The 26,173-nt window shown below is 37.7% G+C and overlaps 1 protein-coding gene across 3 annotated transcripts in view; it reads right to left on the minus strand.

The window, feature by feature from the left end:
- Positions 1-35: 35 nt before the first annotated feature.
- The window catches only part of KMT2E (lysine methyltransferase 2E (inactive)), a 113,607-nt gene continuing 87,469 nt past the window's right edge, over positions 36-26,173 (minus strand). For all 3 annotated transcript variants that reach the window (XM_075016695.1, XM_075016677.1, XM_075016686.1), the window contains 9 exons: positions 22,546-22,800; positions 22,149-22,293; positions 20,748-21,001; positions 19,684-19,740; positions 15,612-16,178; positions 10,601-10,899; positions 4,171-4,259; positions 3,739-3,830; positions 36-2,543 (listed from right to left, as the gene is read on the minus strand). In XM_075016695.1, the coding sequence (XP_074872796.1) occupies positions 1,023-2,543; positions 3,739-3,830; positions 4,171-4,259; positions 10,601-10,899; positions 15,612-16,178; positions 19,684-19,740; positions 20,748-21,001; positions 22,149-22,293; positions 22,546-22,800 (3,279 nt within the window). In that variant the 3' untranslated portion in view covers positions 36-1,022. The remainder of the gene's footprint in view (positions 2,544-3,738; positions 3,831-4,170; positions 4,260-10,600; positions 10,900-15,611; positions 16,179-19,683; positions 19,741-20,747; positions 21,002-22,148; positions 22,294-22,545; positions 22,801-26,173) is intronic.

The raw sequence follows: 26,173 nt of genomic DNA on the forward strand, positions 1-26,173 counted from the left end.
TAAAACTTCTCATGTCCCCCTGTTTGAGAACAGCTGCTTTAAGTGACAGTGTCACAGATGAAATTTGAGATGGCATATGCAAGTCATCTTTTTCGGTCAGCTTTTCATGCAGAAAGTAAGATATCCACAAAATGGGAATACATTATTTTTGAAGGGAAAAATTCTGCCATCACTTCTAATTATAGCACTCAGAGTCATGGACGTTTTTAAAATAGTAGAGCACAGTCACTTAACATTATTTCTCCTTAAATACACAACACTCAAGACCAGTTCATTAAAACTGACATAATTGTGATTTATTAACATGAATTAAAATGCCCAACCAGTGCTGCAATGTGACAGTATATTAAAAAATTAAAGATCATATACTGTACTACTTCCACAAAGATCACACATTTTTGCAAAAGACTTGTCATTATGTACAGTACTATATCAAATGAAAGGCTCCTTAAGCAATTTTACACGCAAAAGAGATACAGTATTTACAGCAGTTGTCAGATATTAGAAACGATCTGTACATTAAATTACATTTCTGCAAATAACTGATGAAACAAAAGTCATGTCCACGCCAAACAATAAAAATCTGTATTGCATTGTTTTCTAGCAATATGCACACAAAGAACTGTTGACAGAAGAAAATGAAAAACCTATTCGTGCCACCTCTTAGCTGTGTACTTATTTAATTACATATGTATAAAAAGTAATATAGAAAACATTCACTAAATAAATTTAACTGCAACAATAAAATTTAAAGATTATGCAGCATCAAATCTGCCAGAAAAAACTGCTGGAATGTTCACTTACAAAATAAAAAGAAATATCTAATACTGTCTGAACAGCACATTTTCAGGAATTTAAAAAAAGCAAAAAAATGGAAAGAATACAATGAGAGCACTGGTGTTTGCTTTTATACAAAGTATCATGTACAAGCTTTAAAAAGTACCTTGAACAGGTACATATGAAATATATACAGTTTATCTTACAGAAACATTTTTAAAATGTTTAGAAGCAAGGGTCCCATTTTAATGCCACCCTGAGCCATGATAATTATTTTGAAAAGTTGGTGGCACCTGTGCTCTGTGAATAGGAATTTGTCCAGGCACTGGTGAAGCCTGCTGAGGTCCTTGCACCCCATGAGGAAGGGTTACAGAGCCAGGAAGAGGACAGAACCCTGAAGCTGTAGGTGTTGGAATACTGTTTGGTCCTTGAGGTTGGATATGAGGACCTTGACCTGGTAGTGAGCAGTGAGGTCCTGTTCCAGCAGGCTGATGTTGAGGTCCAGGTCCCAAGGTTGTATGATGTGGGGCTTGTGATGAATAGGAAGAGACACTCGAATGAGCACTTGAAGGAAAATGTGGAGGTCCTTGATGTGATGGATGATGTAACCCTTGTGCTGAGGTTGGGTGGTGCCCAGAGCCTAAAACATTGGAAGGTGGTGGTGGCGGCGGTGGTGGAGGAGCTGAGTTTACTACATGCTGGTGTTGTGCTTGCAGACCTTGATGTCCTGTTGTGGAATGAGGAGGTTGATGGTGGGGCAGAGGACCCGGGGGTGGAGGTGGTGGTGGCAAATGGTGACCAGCAGCTTGAGAATGAATATGTGAACCAGGTGCTACTGCCACAGCATGAACTGGACCTACTACGTGTGCTACAGAATGCTGCTGATGGGAACTTTGCTGCTGTACAAGATGGGGTCCTGGAGCAGGTGGTGGTGGTGGTGGTGGTGGAGGAACAGCAGATGCGGAAGCCTGATGATGAATACTGGGGTTCTGAGATGGCAAAAAATGTCCTGCAGTTACATGATGTCCTGGGACTGCTTGCTGGCCCGTAGCTCCAGGAAGTGCTTGATTTGGTCCAGAGGAGAAAACAGTTTGTTGGGGTAGGCTACCCTTTAACTGACTATAACTTTGAAAGTTTCCAGAGGGCTGCTGGTTTTGATAGTAAGTAGAAGAAGGGGGTGGAGGCGGCGGTGGGGGTGGTGCACTGCTGTTCAAATTTTGTTGGTTAAACTGACTGTAAGTTGCAGAAGATGGTCCTGAAGGTGCCTGGGTGAACAATTGTCCACTAACCTGCTGCTGACTACCAGGCTGAAGGTTCTGTGCTGGCGGATAAAAACTTCTGTGTGTTTCTCTCTGAGGTGTTCCAACTTGAGGTGATTGTGGATGCTGAGGTCTGTATGGAGATCCTAACTGTTGTGAGTGAGGCTTTGGTGAAAGATAACCATGCTGTAAAGGTGTGTGAGGAGTTGATGACTTTGGAGGATTTTCTACATGAGGTGAAGGGGGACAATGCAGTTTCAAAGGTGCAGAAGGCAGCTTTTGTGAATGGGAAAGTTGCTCTGTTGAACTACGCAAATGCGACTGAGATGGGTGAGTTTTTGAAAGTACTTGGATGTTATTTGTCAGTTGTTTTTGTTGTAGCTCAGATTTTTGATGGTTCATGTTCTCAGTCTCTGGAACACTAACTGAGTTTTCCCAGTGAGAATCAGGTTTTGTGGGTGTTCTCCCAGTTGATTGCGCTGAAACTATAGGACCAGGTGAAGACGGCTAGATACATAAAATGAAAGAACAAATCAGCCAAACTTTACACCAAAACATTTTAAAATGTACACATTTAAACCACTGGTTCTTAAAAGTAACTCATCTAGCAAGTTCAATTACTTCTCTCGTAAAAACGTTTTAGAATTCAAAAAAGTCCCTGACAGGTGTACAGGATATTTGCTCATTGAAAGAAAAAGACACAGTGGGAAGTCTAAACTTCCTGAATGCTATCATAATCTTCATGATAAGTTTCTGTGCATTTTAGTAAACGATTATTCATACAGCACAGAAATTGTCCTAGGTTTAAAAACAAACAAAGATCTTTTTATCTATGGTATTTAAAGTAATCCTGGACTGTTGCTAAGGGATTTACTTCAAATTTCATACACAATTATTAACTAAAAATAAATTTTAGGTTTCAAATCAAACTTCATATCTTAAAAATGGGATAATTACAACCTGAATTCCTCCATTTAATATTATGCAGTTGCTACAACACAACTCTGCAGTGTTGTTTACCCTCACTGTTAAAAATGTATGCTTTATTTTCCAATATGTATTTGAGCACATACATTAGAGTTCAGATTCCTCATATTATAATAGTGATTTTTTTAAAACTCAAAACACAAAAAACCCAAATAATTTCTGTCTCCAAAAAACAAAATAATTGTAACTATGACCTGGATGACTACTGTTCAGCATAACACATACCCACTTTAACTGAATGGAACCTGTGATCTCTAATAACTGAAAAGATTTTATCCATTCATACTCCAGGTAAGACTAAAAAACAGATGAATCTGTCTGGTGGTTCTTTGAAATTATCAGAAAATCTTGATTGAAAAAAACCAACAATACCACGTGTACTATGCTAAGGTATGCAAAATGTGTTCGTTAGTATCAAACTCCATTGCAATTGAGAATTTCTATTATGAATTAAATCAATGGTAACTTTGTACATTGGATTAGATGAAAAATGCCTTATGTCATTAAATGGTTGAGTTATTGCTGCTCATATTCAACAGATTTACATTAAGTAAGTTCTGGGTAACTAAAGAGAAAAGCACTTTGATCAATAAAAGGCATTTGTCACATAAGATCCTATACATACTAAATAAAACTACACATTAGCAGAGCTTTCTAAAAACAAATTCAAAATCTTTGCATGCACCGTATCTACACATATACACAGTAATATTACCTTGCTTATTTTTGAAGGACTCTTGCAAGTCTTCTGAGAAATTTCTGGGGACAGACATTCAGTAGTGGACTCTGAATTTTCAGGATCAGGGTCTACAAACAAAACCACAGTAAAGTGTAGCAATTTGATAATACTTACGAGCATTACCAAGCAGTTTATATTCAACACTAGAAAACTTATTTTCAAATTCCAAGTGATAAGATTCAACAATCCAAGCATGATGAGGTCATCTGCTGACTGACATTCCATTAATTCAGAGAGAAATAGAACCATAAGTGGTAACTGAGGAAAGGTATTTGAATAAGATTGCAAGTATAGGCTACAAGGTGAGACACACCCTACATATGGACTAGATCCAAACATAGTATTAAAATAGTTAATTATTTGGATTACTTCAATACATCCATTTTCTGGAGCGATAATACAACTTACCACTGTCCTTGTCTTTCCTATGATCACTGAGAAGTAAAGCTCTTTGATAACTTCGCTCTCTCACTTGTTCCACTGAAGTTGAGGCAGTCCTTTAAAACACAAACAAAACACTCTTTACATTAAAGTGGTCTAACACTGTATTTCAGATGTCAGAGTATATATCATTTAACCTCAAATATAAGGTGAGAGATGCTGCTTGGGCAAGAACATTCTGTACAAGAACGAGTTTGCTACACACAGTATACACAAGACAGTGTGCTGTATATGTAATTAATCAGCCTTTTCATTTTAGTGGACTCTCTCACGTCAAACATACAATAATTTCTGCTACATTTTCATCAGAACAGAAAAGGAAGTTTGCGCTGACAGTATTCCTGTTTGAGTAAACTATCATATACGAGAGGTTGCCAGATAATCAAATATTCTGGAAAAATAGAGCGGTATACCTAGCAGTGTGTAACACTTAAAAACAACATTAGATATTAAGAAACAAACTAATACATGCAGAGTACTTTATTTACCAACAGTAGTGCTGTACACTGTAAACTTATACTGTATTGGCTGTATTTATTTGTATTTACTTTCACTATACTGTACTTATGGAAAACATAACATTTACTTATAACTCAAATGCTGGTTATTTGAGAGTTCCAAATAATAGAAGGTCAGATATGAAAGAGTCTACTGTAATATGAACAAGATTACTACAGTTCATTGTCATTTACAAACCATTTCTGGGAGTCACTGAACATGAGCACAAAGTATATTTTTTGGCATTGTCTAAACCATATGGACTAGAGTTGTGAGGAATGCCAGGCATTTGCAGGCATAGTGGAAACACTGCGCCACCTCCTCTGTATTTGAAAATGTTTTGATTAATTACCAGTGCTGAAATTATGTTACAGTGGTCTTGTTTTCTGAAAAACATGCGGTTTCTTAAATCTTGTAAGATAAAGTTACTGGCAAGAAAATTAAGCGGCATCCAGTGTTCAAACTAGTATGTCTTTCTGTCATGTTTTCTCTTCCTACCATCATTATTTCTGCAGCAGTGTCTCCTACAGTTCTGGATGTCTGGGATGCTATCTCTGTGGCTCTTGAAGTGGGATCAGTGTTTTAGCACCACATTATCTGGTAACACTTTCTCTGCTCCTGCTTGCTGCCAGGCTCTGCCTCCACAGCAGACAATGGTGATTTCCTTTACTCACTACTCTCTTGGGCACTGGTGTCTCTCCTCCACTCTGTGTTGGATAACCTTACTGAGCCTTCACTGCAATCTCTCTTTGCTGGCTCAGCAGTGAAGAACACACATATAAAGCACTATTTGGATTTGACAGTGTTATTAGGCTTCTGAGGCAAATGGTGGGTTGCACCCAGAACTCCGTCCCTGACTGTGTTAGGTGAGGCCCCGGGGCTATAAGTTGGACAGGCAAGTGAGGTTGTCTACCTATCAAGGCAGCTGTGACTCCAATGGGATAAAATGGATCAGGAACCCCAGCAGAGAACTTAAAGAAACTTGGAAAGCAAAGGGAACTGTACCCAATCAGCTCAGGGCATCCTTCAGATGACATCTGATTCTAGCAGGTTAGCTTCAGAAAACTTCCCCGAAAGAGGAACACGTACCTAGTGCAACAGCATTCTGGCACAGACCACTCCAAAGAGCTCCAGCCCTTAAGGAAGGCAAGTCACAAAAGGCCTCACCAGAACTTCAGCAGAGCTTTTACACTCACTGAAGATACTAAAGGATTTTTAAAAAAAAAAAAAGTTTTGGGCAACAAAATAATCCATGAGCTAAAGTCCTCTGATTCCTCTACTTCCCCACTGAGGGAAGTGAGCTGTCTGGCTCTGATACCTCAGCAGTCTCTCATAAATCCTACCAAGGCTTCGACAGCCCTTTACCCCTCCCTAAAGGATATGAGAAAATAGTGAAATAAGTCTGATAAAGGTAACCATGTTAACAAGAGCAGTGTTGGACTCTAATGCATACAAAAGGATACACTGTAGGATACCGCCCCCCAGTTGGGGGATTTCTATCCTAAAGAACCCACAAATACAAAGATGGAGACCAGTCTTGGGAAGGGTTTTGAATCCTCCTCTGCCACTGTCTGAGTTTCCCTAACAGCCACCTGCTTTGCAAGAGCATCTCCCTTCTGGGTGGAAGATCTCAAAGCTGTTAAGGACAGGCATTACACTGACTTTTGCTCCAAATTAAAGAGAGTCACCCTAGCAAAAGCATTTGTAGCTGATGCCTCAGTGAATTCAGTGAGGTTCTCAGCCCCAGCCCTGACTTCCAACTCATCAGCCAGGTGCCACCTATAGCTCCAGCTAGGGTGGATAAAAGTAGTAACAGTTTTGAAAAAAAGTTTAATTTAAAAATATTTTTTATTTTGAACTAATAAACCAGTTTTAAATTAAATATGAATTCAGAAGAAAATATGTTAAGGCCTAAACTTAAATATGCTGACTCCATGAACGTCTATCAAAAACTTTGACAGCTTTTTTTCTACATAAAGAATCAGGGGTGGGGGAAGAGTTTGCTTGTTGAGGTCAAGCTTTACAAATATGGCATAAACGGTCATGTGCTGCATTAAGGGCCTGAGCCTGATGGGGGAACTCTGCGTGCAAGAGACTAGCAGTCATTGGAATCCAACCTCTGACTCCCAGATACACCATCACCTTTCTCCATCAGAATCATTCACTGAGCTCACCTGATTGCTCCGATTGGCTTAGTTTTCAAATTATGAATACTCCATACATTATAGAATCTTACTTACCAAACCATAAAAAAAAGTTGGACTCAAAACATTTAAGATTGTGTTTAATAAACTGGATATACTATTGTGTTTAATTCCAGTTATATCCTACCACAGCTTGACATGAATGAGCAAAAAAGTGAATTATCAATAAGTAATATCATTCACCATTCTCTAACATACAAAAATGAACAAATCAGAATCTGAAAATATTAAGCACTGCCCCATCCATTCTTCGTCCAGTCACACATTTTCAACACATTTCACATAAAACACAATCTTACCTACAACAAAGTATCTCATCTTTTGCTCTTGGTTCTTACTATATCTCTGCCAGTGTGTACAAGTGAGGCGGGAGGGAGAGATTGTAATTATTCTCAACCTCAAAAGGCTCAAGTTAAGAAAATTAAGTTTTGGATCAAGACCCCTACCTTTGTCAAAGGGGAATTCTTAATTTCAGTATACCTAGCAGAAACGTATCTCCATATCCCCATCATGAAATGTCACTGCACTCTTCTAACATTTGCCTTTAGCAGGAAACAACGTTGATAATAAACACTCCCATAAATGGCTATTAGCCAGGGATAAAGTACGGTGCCCCAGCCTTCATAACAAGGGCAGGAGATGGATGGCAGGAGATAAATCACTTGATCATTGTCTTCTGTTCTCCTTCTCTGGGGCACCTGGCATTGGCCACCGTCGGCAGATGGGATGCTGGGCTTGATGGACCTTTGGTCTGACCCAGTATGGCCACTCTTATGTTCTTATGTTCATTTGGCCTGTTTCAGACCTCTGTTTTTTCTCCATAATCGTAAAGGTAGTATTAGCAAGACTCAGGATAAGGAAAACACATCTATGCTCCTTCCTGGAATCATATCCGGACCAACACTCCAGTGCAGTAAGTAGCACACAGGACCAGACCTTGGATAACCAATCTCCTCAGGCTCCAGAGTTTCATCACCAGTTCCCAAGAAAAGTTCTCAGTTTCCTTCCACGAATTCATTTTCTTACTCTAGAGCTGCAGGTACTAGTTTACAACTCCTAATGTACTGGACAGGGACCATTCCATGGTCCCAGTTGTGCATCAGAAGTCCTCATACTAAAGGTACAGGACTACTCCCCAGAACATGAGAGATCTGATACAGGTTCAGAAAACTGTATAAATTAACCCCATTGATTTGAGCTGACCTTCACTGGTGATGAGCCCAAATTAATATCTACAAAGGTATTCCCACCTGCCTTCCAAATCCTTTAGTCATTTTAATTACAACCAGCCTGGAGGGTTGGGGAGATAAATTTGAGACCTAGACATCCCAGTGAACTTGAAGCAAGGAAGAAATGGCTCATAGCATAAAGCTGTTAGGGCTGAGAACAGTCAAGCTAGCTCTCCTAAAGTTCCTGCTCAACTGAAGGTGAACCACATCCTGCTTCAATCAGACAATACTACTACAGTTGCATATTTAAACAACCACAAGGGAACTGAAAGTGGAAACAAAGGATATTAAGACACTGTTTCATCCAGAAAATTATAAATAGTATCAGGTGTACTTCTCTAACTTGTCCAGATTCAACAAAAATGCCAACAGCACAGTGCAAATCCCACAACTCCAAAATTCTAACTGTTCAGGACTTCTCCAAGAAGGCATATACCAAGGCCTTCAGACCCCAATACAGCGCGCCTCAGGTGTCTGCTCTGAGGAGCGTGATACTTGCAGGACCCTCAGGCTCCCTGGCAGACAAAGCAGTCCTCATAGCCACACGATTTAATCAGGCCACTCGTCCTACAATGGGATCTTTTGCTAGTTCTGGGAGCCCTAACAAGCTATGTTTCTGAGTGTCTGACATCAGAGTCAACCTTTTATTTATCCATTACAACTTGTCTCTTAGCTGAGATCACATCTAACAGGAGAATGTTGGTGTTGCCAGCCACAGCTACATAGAAGCCTGACTGTATGTTACATGGAGGACAAGGTGATGTTCAGGACACCAGAATTCCTTCTTCTCTTAAGGTAAATTTCTCCTTCCTCGTTTCCCAAGAAGTTTTGCTTTTTTCATTCTGTCCAAGACCACCACATCCAAACAAAAAATGTGTGACACACCTTACAGATCAGAAGAGTGTTGAAAAATGATCAAGCACACAAAGATGAGGCTCCCTATTCATGCCCTTTCACCCAAATGGCCAGGGACTCAGATTTACACCACTAGGTGGCTTATATTATGTACTGTGGAAGCCCACTAATCATTACTGGGTTTTGTGTCCAAAGAGATCATGGCATGCCTTAACAAGCTTATAACTGAAACAAGTGAACATGTCCACTGGCAATCTCCAACATGGTATACAGTTAGCACCTTATTTAAGCAAGCACTACAATGTGTACCTCTGATCTTCTGCAGAGGCCTCCTTTAGCAGGAAGATGCTCCATGCAGTAGCTCAGAAATTAGACTTTTGAGTGCGCTGACAAAAAAAGACAGTACATCTGTTCATTGCTTGCAACTTCCCAAAGGTTCTGAATTGTGGAAAATGAGGTGGCAGAACAGAAAATTTCTTACAAATTTCCTTTCTGCTAGCAAAATCTCCTATTACTGTACACACACCGGATGGTTCAGGAGTCAACAGCTTCCTAAGTCAATCATTACCATCTTCCTTGATCTAATGTAGCTATTTTGTTCTCCCCGTACCTTCTGTTTTGCTCGTTAATTGCTTTGTATTTGGGATTTTTCCAGGTGCTTTCCTATACATCCTAACACAGAAATTTCTGCATGATCTTCTCACTGCAAAGTCAATTTTTAAAGTACTCCTTTAAAAAACTGCCCAAAGTTTTGAGAAGTCCAGCTGTGAGAATCTTGCTGCTCAAAAGGGACAGCCTGAGTACCTTCTGAGCAGAGATGGGTCTTCCTGCTCAGCTTCTGAGTCCATTTTCACCTGAAGCTTTGGGGGAACTTCTCTACAATAGAGAAATGTGATGTAAGCTAGCAGATCAACTTTACCTGTGCTGGCAACATTAGGAAGCCTAATATAGATGGGAAGCTGCTTTAAGTGCTCTCTCCAAAAAAAAAGTGAAATTAACATCTTATCTATCTAGCTCTTTATAATCCACAGGAAAAAATATGAATTTGTTTCACTCAACCTAAATATGACTATGTACTAAACACACCTCATCACCATATTGCATTTTAAAATATTTAAGTGCTCAATATTCCACATGCAAACTTTCAGTGACAGGACTGAACATACACACACAATACACTCACTTCCCTGAGGAATCAATTCATTGCGATTGGAAGGAAAATGGAATTAGGACACTTGTTCACTCACTTGAAAACAAAGCTTCTGGCCCAAACCTCATGTGTGTCTGTGTGGGTGGAGGGTGCAAATGTAAATTAAGTACTCTGTATTCAAATATGTCTAATTTATGAATTTATAAATGGTATCCCATTCCCTCAGCTAAGTCACCCCACCATAGCACACTAACATATATAAAAAGGTATGTCTGACAAAATTAGATTGTATAAAATACCCCCATAAACTGATTCTATCAAGAACTCACGGCGCTTACAAATTCACATAATTTATATGCATATTTCTAAGACAAGCTATTACGTTTTCAGTTTAAATTTGTAGATTATGTAGCCAGATAGACAATTGGAGAAGCAAATATTTTCTGTACTAAATGGCTTACCACTGGACTTCTGGTTCATTCTTCTCACTGGAAGACACTTCCTTAGTTGGACAATTGTTGCCAGTTTCTTCTGGAGTTGTATTATAAACAGTAGCTGGCAGTGGTAAAGGTAGGCTAGCAGTGTTATCAATTTGCTCCCCATTTTCACTGCTGTTATACCCATCATTAGCACCATTATTACTGCTTATACTTCCTCCACCAGCAGCATGAGGGGATACAGTAACCAGAGTAAAGCTCTCTGTCTTTGAACCGCTTTTTCTAGCTTCTCGTTGTCTCTTTCGGTATTCTAATAAAGACACCTATGGAAAAAACATCACAGGAAAAGTTTACTCAAATGTTCATTACAAATGCTTACCTTCCGAATGCTGATACATTAATATCTACAGAGAAATACTCTTTAAAAACTTCAACTAGAAATACCACATGCATTGTCTCTAAAACCAAAAAAGAGGTAAGTTAGTAGGGCTAAATGATATTCATCTCTGGAGATTCACACAATGATTTACTTCAGTTTATGAGAAAGAGAAACAGGAGTACAGGGAGACAGATCTCTGCCAGGGAAAGGAATTGTGTATTTCTTACCCTTGGAAAAGGTTGAAAATGGATTTTGGGCACCGAGTGCAGGATGGTCCTGCTGTGCGGAAGCTGTACTGTTGAGAACAGCATTGTAAATACTAAGACTTCAAGAATGCATTTTCCTGGATGTTGTGGCTTATTTAAAGTGGTAGCTACCCCATGTGACAGCAGTGACCATTTAAACTATTTTTTCTGGTTTTGATCAAATGCATTTGTATTTAAAAAACAAAACAGGCTACTTGATTGTTCTGAGACATGTGCTTGCAATCTTTGATTTGTAACATCTGTATTTGATTTCCCTTTTTCTTTTAAATAGTGAATTAAAATTATTCCAATTCTTGCATATTATTTTCAGTTAACTCTTTTAATTAAGATAGAGATTCAGCATATATTAGATGACATTACTGGTCAAACTGATTTTATTCCATTACTGAAGAAATTGATGTAAAATATGTTAAGTTTATATATATAATTGCAACCTTCTGAAGTCTCCTTACAATAGAATAGCAACAAGCAATTTTTTTTACACTAAACCTAACTCTTTTTATGCTTCTTACTGACCAGGCAAAAATCTGTGCAAAGCTGCTCTCAAACCTTTGGGTTTGAAACAAAAAACTGAAATATTGATATTAAAGCCAGGACAGTATTTTTTTCATTAAGAAATCAGCCTTCTGTGAAAGTTAGATTTAATCCTTTTATACTTGAGTCTCATCTTCACAGAATCCATAGCCTGGGAGCAAAAGTGCCTCAACAGAAAATCCATAATACACTGGGGCAAACTGGCAGAATGACACTTAAAAACAAACAAAAAAAAGCCACTACAGCTACTTAGGTTTACAATTGTTAAGATTCTGACCAACTGCAGAGTAAGATTTTGTTTTAAAAGATAGGGGCTTAATATTAATCCACCTCTGGACACGACAGATTTTCAAAAATGCTGAATACCAACATCTCCTACTTATGTCACTGTGAGAGGGGAAGATACTGAGGCATGGAGATCTCCATTAGGCCAGACAAATTAGAGCTTGTCTACACAGACTGCTGCGCTGGGATGGGTGAAGACCCTCTAAGGCAATAGAAGAGCACTCTCCCATAAGCCCCGTAAACCACCTCCTCAAGTGGTAGTACCTACATTAGTGGCAGAAGCTCTCCCACTGACATAGTGCTGTTAATACGAGTGTTTATTGGTGTAGCTTATGGTCACTGACAGGGGTGGTTCATTCATACTCCAGACCAACATAAAATATGGCAACAAACCCTAAGGTAAGCACAGCCTAAGTGTTGCCTTATCCTTTTTCATGTGTTTGCTGTTTTGTAAATTTAAGAGAAATGGTGGGAAATAATTATAGAAATGACTATGGCTCAAAGGGAATTAAGTTCACTTTATTTTGAAAAAGATAGGCAGTCTCAGCATTCAGTTGGCTTACAAACCATTCCAATGATGAAGACCTCATATTTTTGCTATTAGAAAGGACATGAAGATGGAGGATGATTCTACTCAATTTACTCATTGCAACACTTAGATGAGATTCTCGCCAATCCAGGAAATGACTTCTACATGGATGATGGAGCGTCTCATCTATTTCTATTACTTGGCATACAATACTGGTACCCTGTTGGTCAACTGTATCACAACATGGCTTACTCCAAGGAGCTAGACTGCCTTCAATTTTAGAAAAATGCATGCTTCATTCTTTCAACTGGTGTTGAAATTAAAACTCCCAGAGAAGATTTGCATGAGTTTTGGTGTCTGTAGAGAGGATGACTGATCAGACTGGACCTCTACATCATAACAGATGGGATTACAGCATCTGCATTTTACTTTTGCAGGATTAGGTTATATTCCTTGGGCAGTAATTTCTGAATCTTCCTCATGTGTAGATAAGACTCTGCCTACATAAAGCACTAAATTCTAAATAATGCAAACAGAGCCTAATGATGATCTGTATGTAGGAAGAGCTCACGTTTAAGTCTTTCCTCACTTGGTATGTCTCTCTCAACCTAAATTCTTATATGTGCATGTCAGCTCAAGGCTTGCCTACATGTGAATTACTTTGGAATAATTCTGTATATAGGTGCTTTTATACCAAAGTAAGTGTCTGCAAGAGGAAAATCAGAACACCTAATCAACTTTGGAGTAGCTCACTGGTATACTACCTCCAGAAAACTTCTGGCTGTGTTTGGAAACTGTGCCATACTGGGAGAAAATCCAAAGTCCCATTACGAACACAGACTGCTCCTGTTGCTCTCATGCAGAGGATGTCAATGACCTCAAGCTTGTCTACTACATAATGACTATCTTCAAAAGTTGAACCATGTGTGTTTAAAGTAAGGCATTAAGCAAAATGAGAATCTGAATTCCCTTTACTTATTTTAAGTGTGTGTGAATTGGGGGCAGTGAGACAGGACAAGACAAAGCATTTAATCATAACTTGATCTGATTTTTTTCCATATAGGTATTGGAAAACCCATAAATTTGGAATAGCCATTTGCAGTTCCAGTGTATAGCTAAATATTGAATTTGGCAATGTGTTGAAGGCCAAAACTGTCACAACAAAATACACAGTATCCACAGAAACAGTAGTCATTAAAGTTCATATCAGATAAAGAATTAAGGATTTTCTTTTTCTAGAATGGTGCAATCTGGAAGTCATTGTACCGTATCAGGATGTACACAGAGGATAAAGCCACCATACACTGGCTGCTTTAAGATGTGACATCTTGTCTTAGATTCTTTAAGCTTTCCTTTGGGAAGAAGTTCTGCTACCAATGGGATAAACCATGTCTTTTGCTGATGTCACTTCAGGCTGTGCTCTCTTTGGGTTTCTGCACTTTGTAAAATTTTAGAGTGTGCATGCTGAGCCTCTTGCCTATGTCTGGAAACTCTAAGGCTGTCACAGTAATATTGAAGATGTACAACACTTAGAATGAATTTGATCTTAGAAAGTATTTAACTTGAATCCTATTAGTTGGCTTCTACAAAATGGGTCTGAGATGCCTCAGTTCCAGTTTGGTAATGATTTTTACACCTCATGGTTTCAAATTTATTGTACAGGAAAAGATTTTTCTACAATTTTCTCACAGTGCTTTTCCTCAGTTTCTATGAATTCCTCTCTTGCAATGGAAGGAGGAATAAAGAAATCAGGTTTCTCTGATTTCTTTTTGTGCTCTTTGGAATTTAGACTGCCAGTTTCTTCATGTGCGATTGAGGGGGGGTGACCTAGAGATGGGATTGCAATTTTGTCTGCTGTTCTTGGAAACTTCCCTTGAGTATGAAACTTCCATCTCCTTTCTCATTAGGAGATGAACAACTGCTATTGTAGATATGTATCTACACTACAGTAATTTTGAGAGCATGCTTCATCAGTGAGAAGAACGGTTAGGAAAAATTAGCCTGAATTTAAAGACAGGCTCACTTGAGCATCAGAAGAGGATGAATGGTAGAGTAAGTGTAGGAGTTTAGAGCTTTTTAGCTTTAGCTGATTTCAGGTTCCTTCCCTTCATCTTCAAGGTGCTTTAGAAGGAAAACAGACTGCAGGGACATGACTAGAAATAACTATGACTACCAGTGTCAGAGTTCCTCTCTCAAGCAGAATGATAACACAGCTCACCTTCAGTGTCTGCCTGAAGATTTATCTCACAATCTGAGCATAGCCTGGACTTACATTTCTTTTCCTGAGCAGATATACCATGTTCGAGGGGGTAAAAAAGAGGTACAGAGAAAAGGGAAAAACCCTATTTATTACTGCCACAAAAAGTTTGAAAATGAAGGGGGAAATCTAGAATTGCTACTGAGTATTGGGGCAGAATTACTGGCAGCCTGCCAGGTGAGACATGCCATCACCACCAGTGTTCCAATTCCCCAAGAGCTATAACTCCACATAGTAACAACTAGTGAAAACACTGCTGATGGTTACAAATAGGCCTATACCCATACATACCCTAAATGTACTAGAACAGTTTTATTTAAATACTCTTTGTAATTTGAAGGAGTAGTTTTAGTTAATGTTGTCAATTTAAAATTTAGTTCAAAAGCAGAATCTTCTAAATGTATACTTTTTATAAAATACAAAAATCAATAGAGCAATTTCCATAAATTAAAGATTCCTTTGAAGCAACAGCAGCATAAAAGCCTATAAGCAGACCTGATTGGTGTCAATCAATTTTCATTGTCCAAGCAAAGAACCAACAAATTAAGTAGTGAAATGAAGGCTAGATTTTTGGTTTGATTGATTGTAACATAATTTTTAGGTCTGAAAATTAGAGAGCTGTTTTTAAAAAGAATCTGCTAATCGTACACTGAAAATAATATCTGCACTGCAGTTCCTGTAAAAACTGATCCACAATAATTTTTTATTATTAAAGTGATTATTCTCTTAACAGTTATACATGTAATGGGCTATATAAAATAAACCATGAAGTTTAAAGTTGTAACCTTTTTCTTTTGTGGAGGATTCTGAGGTGTGCAATTTCCATCCATCAAGATGTCGTTATTGACAGTCCTTCCAAAGCCAGATGCAATTCCATCTTCCGCAGTACAGAAAACAGATGCTTCCATGAACATGCCTCTTGCATCATCTTGAATCAGGCACTTTGACTCATTTATTCTGAACCCACCACCTACTTCCAACTGATGTGAAGGCGTCAAGTCTCTCAAATTAGAATTCATTGAAAAATTTACACCTGTCCTGTCTGGGCTTTTTACCCAGGTTGAATAAACTGTACCCCGTCCACACTGAGCAGTTTCCAGCTGGCTGTTAGAATCAGTCCTATCATGTGAGGGGGCTTCCAAGTTTTTATGCAGTGTACTTTGCTCAATTACTTCGAGTCCCAACTGGAGGTCTGATACAGATTCCTTTTCTCCAGTGCACTGCCTGGTGACATCGGTCCTATTCCTTGGACTAGGATATCCAATAGTCTTTATTTCTTGCAGGCCCATTTCTGTCAGACTGGAATTTCTGAAAGAATTTAGTGCTAGAATTGTGGATGATCTGTCATATCCCTGCATGAAAGAGGTACATAGCAGTTATTGACTTTTTTCACAATGTAACTTTTCTTCTTATGCAGGTTGAACCTCTCTAATCCAAAAAACTCTCTCATCTGGCAACATCCATAATCTGGCATGATTTCAGTTAGCCAGACAACCACTTTTGATGGTGTGGCCAAGCTTCCCATGACCCCATAAAGTTTGTTTACAGCCACCAGTACTGGATCTCAGTGTTCTGTGTTATTCACCCCTAAATGTCTTCTAACAGCCCTCTAAGCCATGGAAACGTTGGTAATGCTCCTAGACAACATTGACCTCGTGTAGTCCAGTAAATTTTCTTGTCCAGCACTGATCAGGTCCTGAGGGTGCTGGACTAGGGAGGTTCAACCTATATATGTAATACGATTGAGGCTTCACTGGTGACTGCATCCCTTAAAGCAGAATTAAATCATAGGTGTAGAAACAAATGTTTTAAAACAAAATTAGACTGCTTACTCACAGGAAGTACATGTAATACCAAGTTCCAAAAGATGCTTTTTTCAAAAATGCCTTCCTTCCTTACCACCAAAGTTAACATAAACAACCTTATGTACAGGCTAACTTAAAAAATTAACACTTATCCTGTTTCCACTTTTGTTACATGTTGATTGGTAATATTTTGATCAAACATTTCTGAATTTGTCTGCCATGTAAAAATGCTGGAGTGAAGTTTCAGAGGATCTTACGACAAAGAAATATCAACAGAGGCAAGGTTCCAGGACCTGAAAAGCTTAAACCGTATATAACCATCTCCTTTCTAAATGGTGCTTCACCTAACAAAACACAAGAGAGTTCCATAGTACCAGGCCTGCCAACAGGGAAGCCAACTGCTCAGCAATTTAAAAGGGCCAAGGCAGATGGGAAATAATTTTTAAAATGTCAAAAAAAAAAAAAAAAAAAAAAAAAAAATCACATTTCCTGCTGCTGCCCTGTACGAAGCACCATTCTTCACTGTGATAGTGACAGTTTGCCGGAGCACTGCTATACCTTGGGGCAGAGCATCAGCAACCGCAGCCTGAGAACCAAATAGCTTGCTGCTTCTCTGGCTACTCAGGAGCTGCTGTGCCATCCCTGCAGCTTGTAAGGCCGAGGTCAGGGGAACTTCAAAGAGGAAAAAGCTCTATCTATGCTGCAATTTCCTCCATGGGGCCGTAAGCATCAAGCCAGCCAGTTCAGCCACACAATCAAGCCATCCTAAGTTTACCAAAACACAGACAGGGCTAGTTTCCCCTTCTCTACCACTAGCACTGACTCCTGTGCTATTATCAGCACAGGATGAGTAGTAATCTCCACCATTCAGACAAGAAAGGAGGTGCATGTTTTCCTTCAGCAGATGTAATGCACCATGCTTGCCATTTCATTGATCTGGGTGTTGATGTTCCACAGCACCAAACAGCACAAATATTGCTCTGTATATTTTAACTTCAGTGGTCATTTTCAATTACATCCTGTACATCAGCTTTTCCTTGTCTTTACTCATGAATCACAAGTAGATGTTAAATTAGCCTACATGGTACTTTAGCTGTTTTCATACTTTATGCTTCTTTAGATGCATTATAGATTAAGTTTAATTTAAATATATAATTCTAAACAACAAATTCAACCTCATATTTAGGCTCATGATTTGGTTAATAATGGTGCTATAACTGGGGAAAAAAGTAACTAGATGAAGCAACACCACAAATTATGCATAGATGGTACTACTGGTGGAACTTCTCTAATCCAGCACACTCTCCTCTGACAAGATCCATAGTCTGGTATTATTTCAGTCAGATGGATATCCATTTATCATAGGGGTAGCCAAGTTTCCCATGGTCCCATAAAATCCTGGCTCTCAGTGTTTTGTGGTGATATTTAGATTTAATTTACCCCTAAATGTCTTCTAAGAGCCCAGTATGCAGTGGAAGTGTTGGTAATGCTGCTAGACAACTCTGACGTCCTGTGGTTTGGCTAATTCTCTTGTTTGGCACCACTAAGGTCCCCATGGTATGTGCTGGACTAGAGAGGTTCAACTGGTATTATGGTATCAATAGGATAAAAACAGTGTCATAAACCTCAAGCATCCCTTTGCGGAAGGAGCAGGAAGAGTGGGAAGACATGGTATACCCTGGGGCCAGGAATTGCTGTTGGCAGACCAGCCTACTATCAATCACTGACATTCTAAACACTTTCATGATAGAAATGCCTTTCTAAGCACCATAGAAGGCTAGTACTACAAAATTTGTGCCCATTATATTCCTATGCAATTTCTTTGATTCCTTCAATCATTTAAGTTTATACATGCAATGTTTTCCACTCAAATATTCAATATCCTGACAGTTTAAATGTTGTGTGCCCATGGTAATGGGTTCTATCGTCTTTTTTTAACCCCAAACTGGTTTTCACTTTGTTTCTATTTTTAGTTTTAAAAGATTCCAAACAAAACTCTTCATTAATTTAAATCTAAAATCAGACATATAGTACCACCTTTTGTAAAATCTAGCTACATAATCGAAATTATGAGCCCTGTGTTAAATTATCGGTTGAAATAGAAGACTAAATTATGACTTGCACGAAAATTTGGTAATCACGTTAATTTTAATCTACAAGATATACTTAACATATACCAGTGAAGAATAATTTTCCACACAGAGGTGCATTTTGAGTCATTTTTAAGACCCCACTGGAATACATGAAGTGATTTTTAAAGAACTGCATTAGCTGAATGTGTAAGACATCACAGCATTAGAATGTATGTATACATAATGTTCACATTTCAGTGCTTAGGATTTTAATTTTTTTTAGTATTAAAACTGTAGTTAACTATTGTGTATGAGAATTATTTCACTAGCTGTAGGTCCAATTTGATGTTGGTGATCTACAGAATACACTATTTATCATTGTCTTCTCAAAGGAATTTCATTTAGGTCTTCTCAAATGTATGGATCATGTTGCCCTCTGGTGCCTTTAGTCTACAGAGGCTCTGAACTCTAAGGAAGTGGGAAAAAGGAGGAGGAAATGGAAGGGAAGACTATGAAAGAATGGGAAAAGGATGAAGAAGGGGAAATGATAAATAAAAGAAAAATAGGAAATGTGCACAAGTGGACAACCTGAACTAGAAGAAAAATCTTGCCTCATTCTCACTAAGTTTTGGTTTACTATGAGGCTCAATCTACACTAGACCTTACTGTGACTGCAGATACACAAATCTAGCTGTGGTAATGGCATATCTGCAGTCAACTGTAAAGTCTGTCCTCACTGAATGAGATCAACGGGACCGTTTCTCCTGTTGATCTCCCTTACTTCTCACAATAGCAAGGAGTACAGGGGTCAACTGTCAACCCCAGATGTGTGAAACTTTGGAAAATCACCCTCAACGGGTAGATCTCCCGGTATGTTATACACAAGCTGTGGATCTTGGGAAGGAAGAGACTTTTCTGATAATGAAGATGTACAGATGAATCAGCAGACTTTTCTACAGTTTTCTTACAAAGATTCTTACCTCTTGACTATAAGCTCGCCTCTTAATTTCTGGAGAACTGTCAGGCGAGGAAATATTCTGCACAAGTAAAAAAAAAATGTAAGATTTCAGTTCAATCTTGATCTGGGGTGACAAAGAAATATGAGAAGGAAGTACGGAACAGCTTAAGTTTCCACTCTTCAAATTAGTGGAGGTAGTTATTTTTGTTTCAATTTATTCAGATAAATAGCAAGTCTTCAGTAACTGTTAACAACAACAACATACATGTTACCAGGCTATTAATTATATATTACAATCCAATACACAGAAAAGCATATCTTTGCTTCAGTACCACTGATCCTTTATTCTTTTCAGATTCTGAAAGTAAACTAACAATATCCAGATCTTCTTAACAACAATACAATTTTAGGCCCTGATTTTGCAGTAAGATTTGTGCAAGTGAATGTGGCCAGAGAAGACCCACAGAAGTCAACAGGACTCAATAAAAGCATAAGAATTCACATAGGTGGTTCCAACTCCTGAACCAGGAACTTTAAACCTATCTTTTGGTGTAGTCTTATAGAGCAATTTTGGGTTTATCTACATGGCACTGGCACAGCATGCCAGAGTGGTGTGATTTATAAAGGTCTTACGAAGGTAACATGTTGCACTCTAACTGTAGACCCTGCTGGCAAGCATGTGTAACCCATACACCTATGTGTGGTTAACTGTCCCATGTAGTGGTACCTAGACCACTTCACAGAGAAAAAATAAGCGTCCTTTACAACCTAAACTGAGTCAACTAGCCTTTAGTTCAAGCTGCAGAGGTGCCTGCACTAAGCTCCAGAGGTCCCAGGTTCGAGTCTGCCTGAGGGCAGTTACACATGCACACACAACATACCCCAAACTAGGTACCTGTTAGAGCATAGCGTGTTAGAGCACTAAAAAAAAAAAACAACCCACCTCTCTCGTGCACTTTGCTATTCCAAGTAAACAAGACCTTTATGTTCTTAAATGGAAACCACATCTAATAACCTCAGTGTTTAAAACTACTGACTAATGAGATTTTTGAAAAAGTACATATTCTTGTTTATCTGAAATCTCACCTCAAAGTGCAGGGCATTTCCGTGTATACATGGAGTCACAGGAGTAACCGGTGAATATATGGGTTTGTATCCATTCCTACAAGTTTCATCTTCTGCTTTTATCCTAGGAGGGGTAGCAAACAATGATGGGTCTGCGGCAGTGATATCAGTGTGAGTTGGCGTTGCATATGGAGAAGGAGTAGGTGTGGAGGTTTCTGAATAAGCAGAATCCAACAACTGATAGAGTCTTCGTTTTTTTAATGGTGTTGTTAGATCTGTATGTTAAAACAGAAAGACTATGAAATAATATTTTGCTGCTCTGATATTCATCCCCTCTCATTTTGTAAAGACCTAAGCATATACTGAAGCATACAATAAATACAACAAATTAAATCAGTCAGAAATCAAATTAAAAGAAATGCCTTTTTACAAGAAGCATTCAACATAAAAAAAATTAATTACAATCCTAATTACAGAAGACTGCAGAGATATTAAGAACTGAAATTTTCAATGCTAACTTAAAATTATGGAAAAACATTATAAATTATCAGATATAAAAACATATCCGCTGCATCTACACATGTGAACGGGCATCATAATGAGCAGCCCGGAAGATGCTAATGAGGTGCAGATGTAAAGAGAGAAGATCCCTGAGAGCCGTTCATCCACACATCTATTTTGAAGTCTGGAAGAGCTTCTTTCGGACTCAATCATGTGGCCATATGCTAATGAAGCATGGGAAATTTACATCCACACTTCATTAGCATCTTCCAGGCTGCTCATTACCATGTGTGTACACAAAGCCAGCAGTTATTACATGATAAAAATTCTTCAGCTCAAAAAATGAAAACTATCTACGTTTATAACTTTAAATAGAAGACGTTTACAGATTTCATATGCTAATGTTGCTTGGTTTCACCCCAAGCTCATTTTGTATTAAATAAGTAAAATTAAGAATACGTCATTTTTCTATTTTTTTTTGTGCAGTAACTGTCCCATTGAAATTGGTAGAAATTTTGGATATGTAAGGACTGCAGGGATAGGTCTATAACGTGAAGAATAAGTTTGAGCAAATCAATATGAAATACTTTCTCTAAATCATATCTTTCTTTCAATGAAACCTTCAAAAATTCCAAAAAGGGTATTTTTATGTGTGTCTCAATTACACTAGCTGGCGTAACAAACTATAGTATGCCACAAATTATTTTCATCCCATATTTCAAGCATTCTAATAAGACAAGATCAGAAAAAAAGTGCATAATACTCTACATTAAGGAGATTTTGTCCACATTGTCCACTGAGACTTTTTGTTTATACGGGACATTCATAGTTTGAAAACCACATTCCTTAGTAATGTAAAAAATATTAACCCTTTTAAAAAGATTACGATGTCTTATAATATTTAGTTGTTGAAAGCTTCACCTGGTAAGGAACAGCTGTCATTCAGTAATAATGGACTTTTATTTTCACCATTGATCACAGGACTCCTAGATCTTTCTTGAGTTGGTGAATTAAATCTTTCTATCATTGCTGAATTTTCTTCTTCCAAAGCTTGTTTTAACCAACGCTGTCATAACAAACGAACAAACAAACAAAAAGAGAATTTGAAAAAATTATATATAATTAAATTTCTTAAGCCATTCTGGACATATTACAGATGATAGAGCAAGTTCCAGATACTGCAAGTTCTAAAACAGGATTCATGCTTAAAAGAAGAATTGTGATTAAATGAGAGGGAGTTGGGAGAAAAAAGGCAACCTACAGAAACATCTATCTGCCTTTAGTTTCAAAGCCAGGTTAAGTTAAAATGATTCATTACCTTCTTGCAAGAGCCAGTAATGTTTTCCACAGGTTCTTTTCTCCTCCTTTTTTCTGAAAGGAATGGTGATGTAAAACGAATATAGTGCTTAGGAGTAGAATACACATGTGGACTGTAAGTGAGACCTGGTAAGGAATTCAACTGCGTAGCCAGAACTTCAGGGTCTGTAGTTATACGCAGAGGCCTATCTGAAAGGCTGTCTATAGGCTTTCCTGTCTTCTCACTCTTCTCACTTAACCATTCACTGACCAAGTGCTAGACAAAAAAAGAAGAAAATGTCAAAGCTTATAGGTATACATAAAGAACTGTAAAATGCTGCTTACAGAATGGTTTACTATCTCAACCCTTCTGCATCAGGTAAATCAAGTATGCATTTTAGCTCATACAACATATGGATATCTAGTTTTCTGGACTGTAAACCTACACATCTCAATATCTAAAGCATAGATCAGCTTGTAATTTTTGATATCGCATGCCCAAAAATTCTAGCTAGCTTATGTTTTTTTTAACTTTCTTGATATTGTTCTTTTTGTCAATCAAATTATCAGTTTATATTGGACTGTCTTTTTCATAGTGAGTATAAATGAGTTCACATTTACAGAAGACTATTTACAAGTAATGGGTCTAGTTTTCTTTCTCAGCAGATCCAGTTAATAGTATGTTAAGCTTCAATAATTTATCACCTAGATTGGAGTGAAACTAAAATCATATTTAGATTAACCAAAAAGCCATGTTCGTACTACTGGTAACTTCAAATGTTCAATTTACATTTTATCCATGCATAGTTTTGAAACTGGTGAAATACTGAAATAAAAATAATCAATCTATATAATAAATACTATTAAATTTTAACAAAGTGGAATTAGTTTTTGAATGATTCTGAACTAGAATGATGGTGCTGGTTTTTTCATTTATACAACTGAATACTTTTATGTCAGATATTTAGTTACATAATTCATATTGTAGTCCTTTTTTCAGTTTGTACAGCACCTAGCCCAGGGGACCGCAACTAAAAGAGCGAGAGCAGCCATTTTTTTCGAATTTGGTATAAAATAAAATAAAATAAAATAAAATAAAATAATCATTAACTTCAAACCGCACTTACCCCACAATGCACTGCACATACTAAAAAGAGAATTATCCAACGTCTAGATCACATATTGTTTGCTATTTAGATATAAAAGTTGATCATTGGACTTTTACATGTTTACCTAAATATCAAAAATAATCAGAGGGTTTTTTGTTTGTTGTTGTTTTTTAATTTTGCAATTATAGCATCAGGAGCCACAGAGAAGTAAAAAGGCTGCATTTCCCAATATTTATAATCGCTCTTTTCGGTAACTTCCAAAAGTGTTGGATTTTGTACTGCAACATCTTTCTTAGCCAGTAAAATGGTAAAGCATAGTAGAAAAAGCTACTCCCTCCAAAAAGATGGCAAAAAATCTGAACTTCAAAACACTGCTTAAAAGCAGTATCTGCACAGGCTCCTACACCAAGTATGAAATGACTTAGTGGAGAAAGTATGGACAGAGCTTCTTGGGAAATAATAATATCCCAAAACTTGACAAAAAACAAACTTCCCCTTCATAAAATTTTTGTGTCAAAGTCAATACTGGAAAAAATACTTTTAAATGTGTCCGTCTGATTGGCAGATCATTTTTAATTATACATACATATCTCATAGAACAGGAAGGGACCTCAAGAGGTCATTGAGTCCAGTCCCCTACACTCACAGCAAGACCTCTCATTACCTCTGACAGATTTGATTTTTTTTTTTTTTTTTAAATCTAACCTGCCCCCAAAAGGTCCCCCTCAAGGACTGAAGTCACAACCCTGGGTTTACAAGGCCAATGCTCTATTCGCTGAGCTACCCCTCTCTACTGTTTAAATTAAACAAAACCACAAAAAAGTTTTTAAACTTGCTTTAATCATTGAGTGGCCCAAACAACTAATCAGAATGATTAAGTATATGATTGCAATAAAAGCTGTTTTAATTCATGTGGAATTTTTTGTTCTCATTCCTCAGTAAAGTATGCCCTGTCACTGTTATAACCCTCAGTGAACTTATTTCCAAACCATACTTTTTCATCTAAGTTTTTCTACCTTTACTTACATATCACAAACTGTTCAAATAGGAGGAAATGTTAATGTGGACCATCCACCTGCATTTTAGTTCTCGTGTCATTTAGACTTGCACCCAAATGTCTTTTTAAATAAAATCAGTCTCTGATCCCCCAAGAATCAAATTACCTATTTTACAATCACGATTAAAATCAGCAAGTAGAAAACCTTAATTTAAGGTATCTGGTTTTAATCTGGTTTTGCATTTGTAATTTATCTTCCTAAAGAATGGTTTCTTCTCATCAGATGAAATAACTACTAAAACGTGTTGCTTGGTGGAACAAATAAGAGATTTCACTAAATATAGTATTCATTTTTGCTAACGAAGATACACCATAATCTACACGTTTATAGAAGAAATTACATAATACAACATTATTCCCCTTAACTGTTACCTATTTTTAGATTAGAATATGACATGGCATGCTATTTTCTAGATAATCTTTTACTTAGGATTTGTGTCAAACTGCATTTGGTTAGAAATTGGAACGCAATTAAAACATATTGAGTACAATAAAAAATAATTCTAATTACAAAACAAGTTTTGATTAAAAATCATTATTATACAAAGGGAACATTAACTGTCTCTGGTCATCACTGGTGCTGTGGGACACCTAAGTAGCTTTGAAAATTAAGATCCATGTCCCTCAAGTTTTAGAATTGGTAGATTTTAACTTTCCCCACCTGGTTTTATTCACTTGGGCTATGACTACACATGTCCCTCCCTTTCAGAAGGGACATGTAAACAAAGTGGGTAGAAAATGCTAATGAGGGGTTGGTATGAATATTCAGTGCTTCATTTGCATAATGATGGCCACCCAGAGCATCAAAAGTGCTGCTTTCAAACTGCAAACCAGCTGTGTAGATGGGGTTCCTTCAAAAGGAAAGCACAATTTTGAAAGCACCCCTTAGGTGCTTAATACTCATATCAGCGCCTTATTAGCATTTTCAACCCACTTGATTTACACACCCTTTCTGAAGGGGAGGGGCATGTGCAGACGCACCCTTACTGAACAAGGAAAACAAGCTTTCCATCTTTTTCAATGCTGAGTTAATTACTCCACCCAAATGAAGGAAATATTGTTTCATCTGTTCACTAAACTGAAAATAAGACATACTTATGGCAAGCTTCTCAACTGAAAACGCAAGTAGTTATATTTGGAAAAATGTAAATACCCCAACATTAGTTTCATTTTAAAGGCTGAAAATAGAAGTTCCTAACTGCAGTTCATGACACAGCAACATATTTATCAGAAATGACTGAGTTGACTTCCATAAGTTTTTTCCTGTGTCCATACGTATGTAATAATTTAAAGAGAAGCATCCTTCAACTCACTAAAATTTGAGGGTTAGTTGTTGCACCATATTTTTAATTAAAGGTTTTAAATTATAGTATCTTTAGTTTACTACAGGTTGTCAATTTTAAATTTATCTTAAACTTTAAATGGAAAAACAGGTAAGTGAATTTATTTTAATGAAAAGCAATTTAAATACACTCCCCCACGTC

This window comes from Carettochelys insculpta, chromosome 1, assembly GCF_033958435.1.
Source record: "Carettochelys insculpta isolate YL-2023 chromosome 1, ASM3395843v1, whole genome shotgun sequence".
In the NCBI taxonomy this organism is placed as follows: Eukaryota; Metazoa; Chordata; order Testudines; family Carettochelyidae; genus Carettochelys; species Carettochelys insculpta.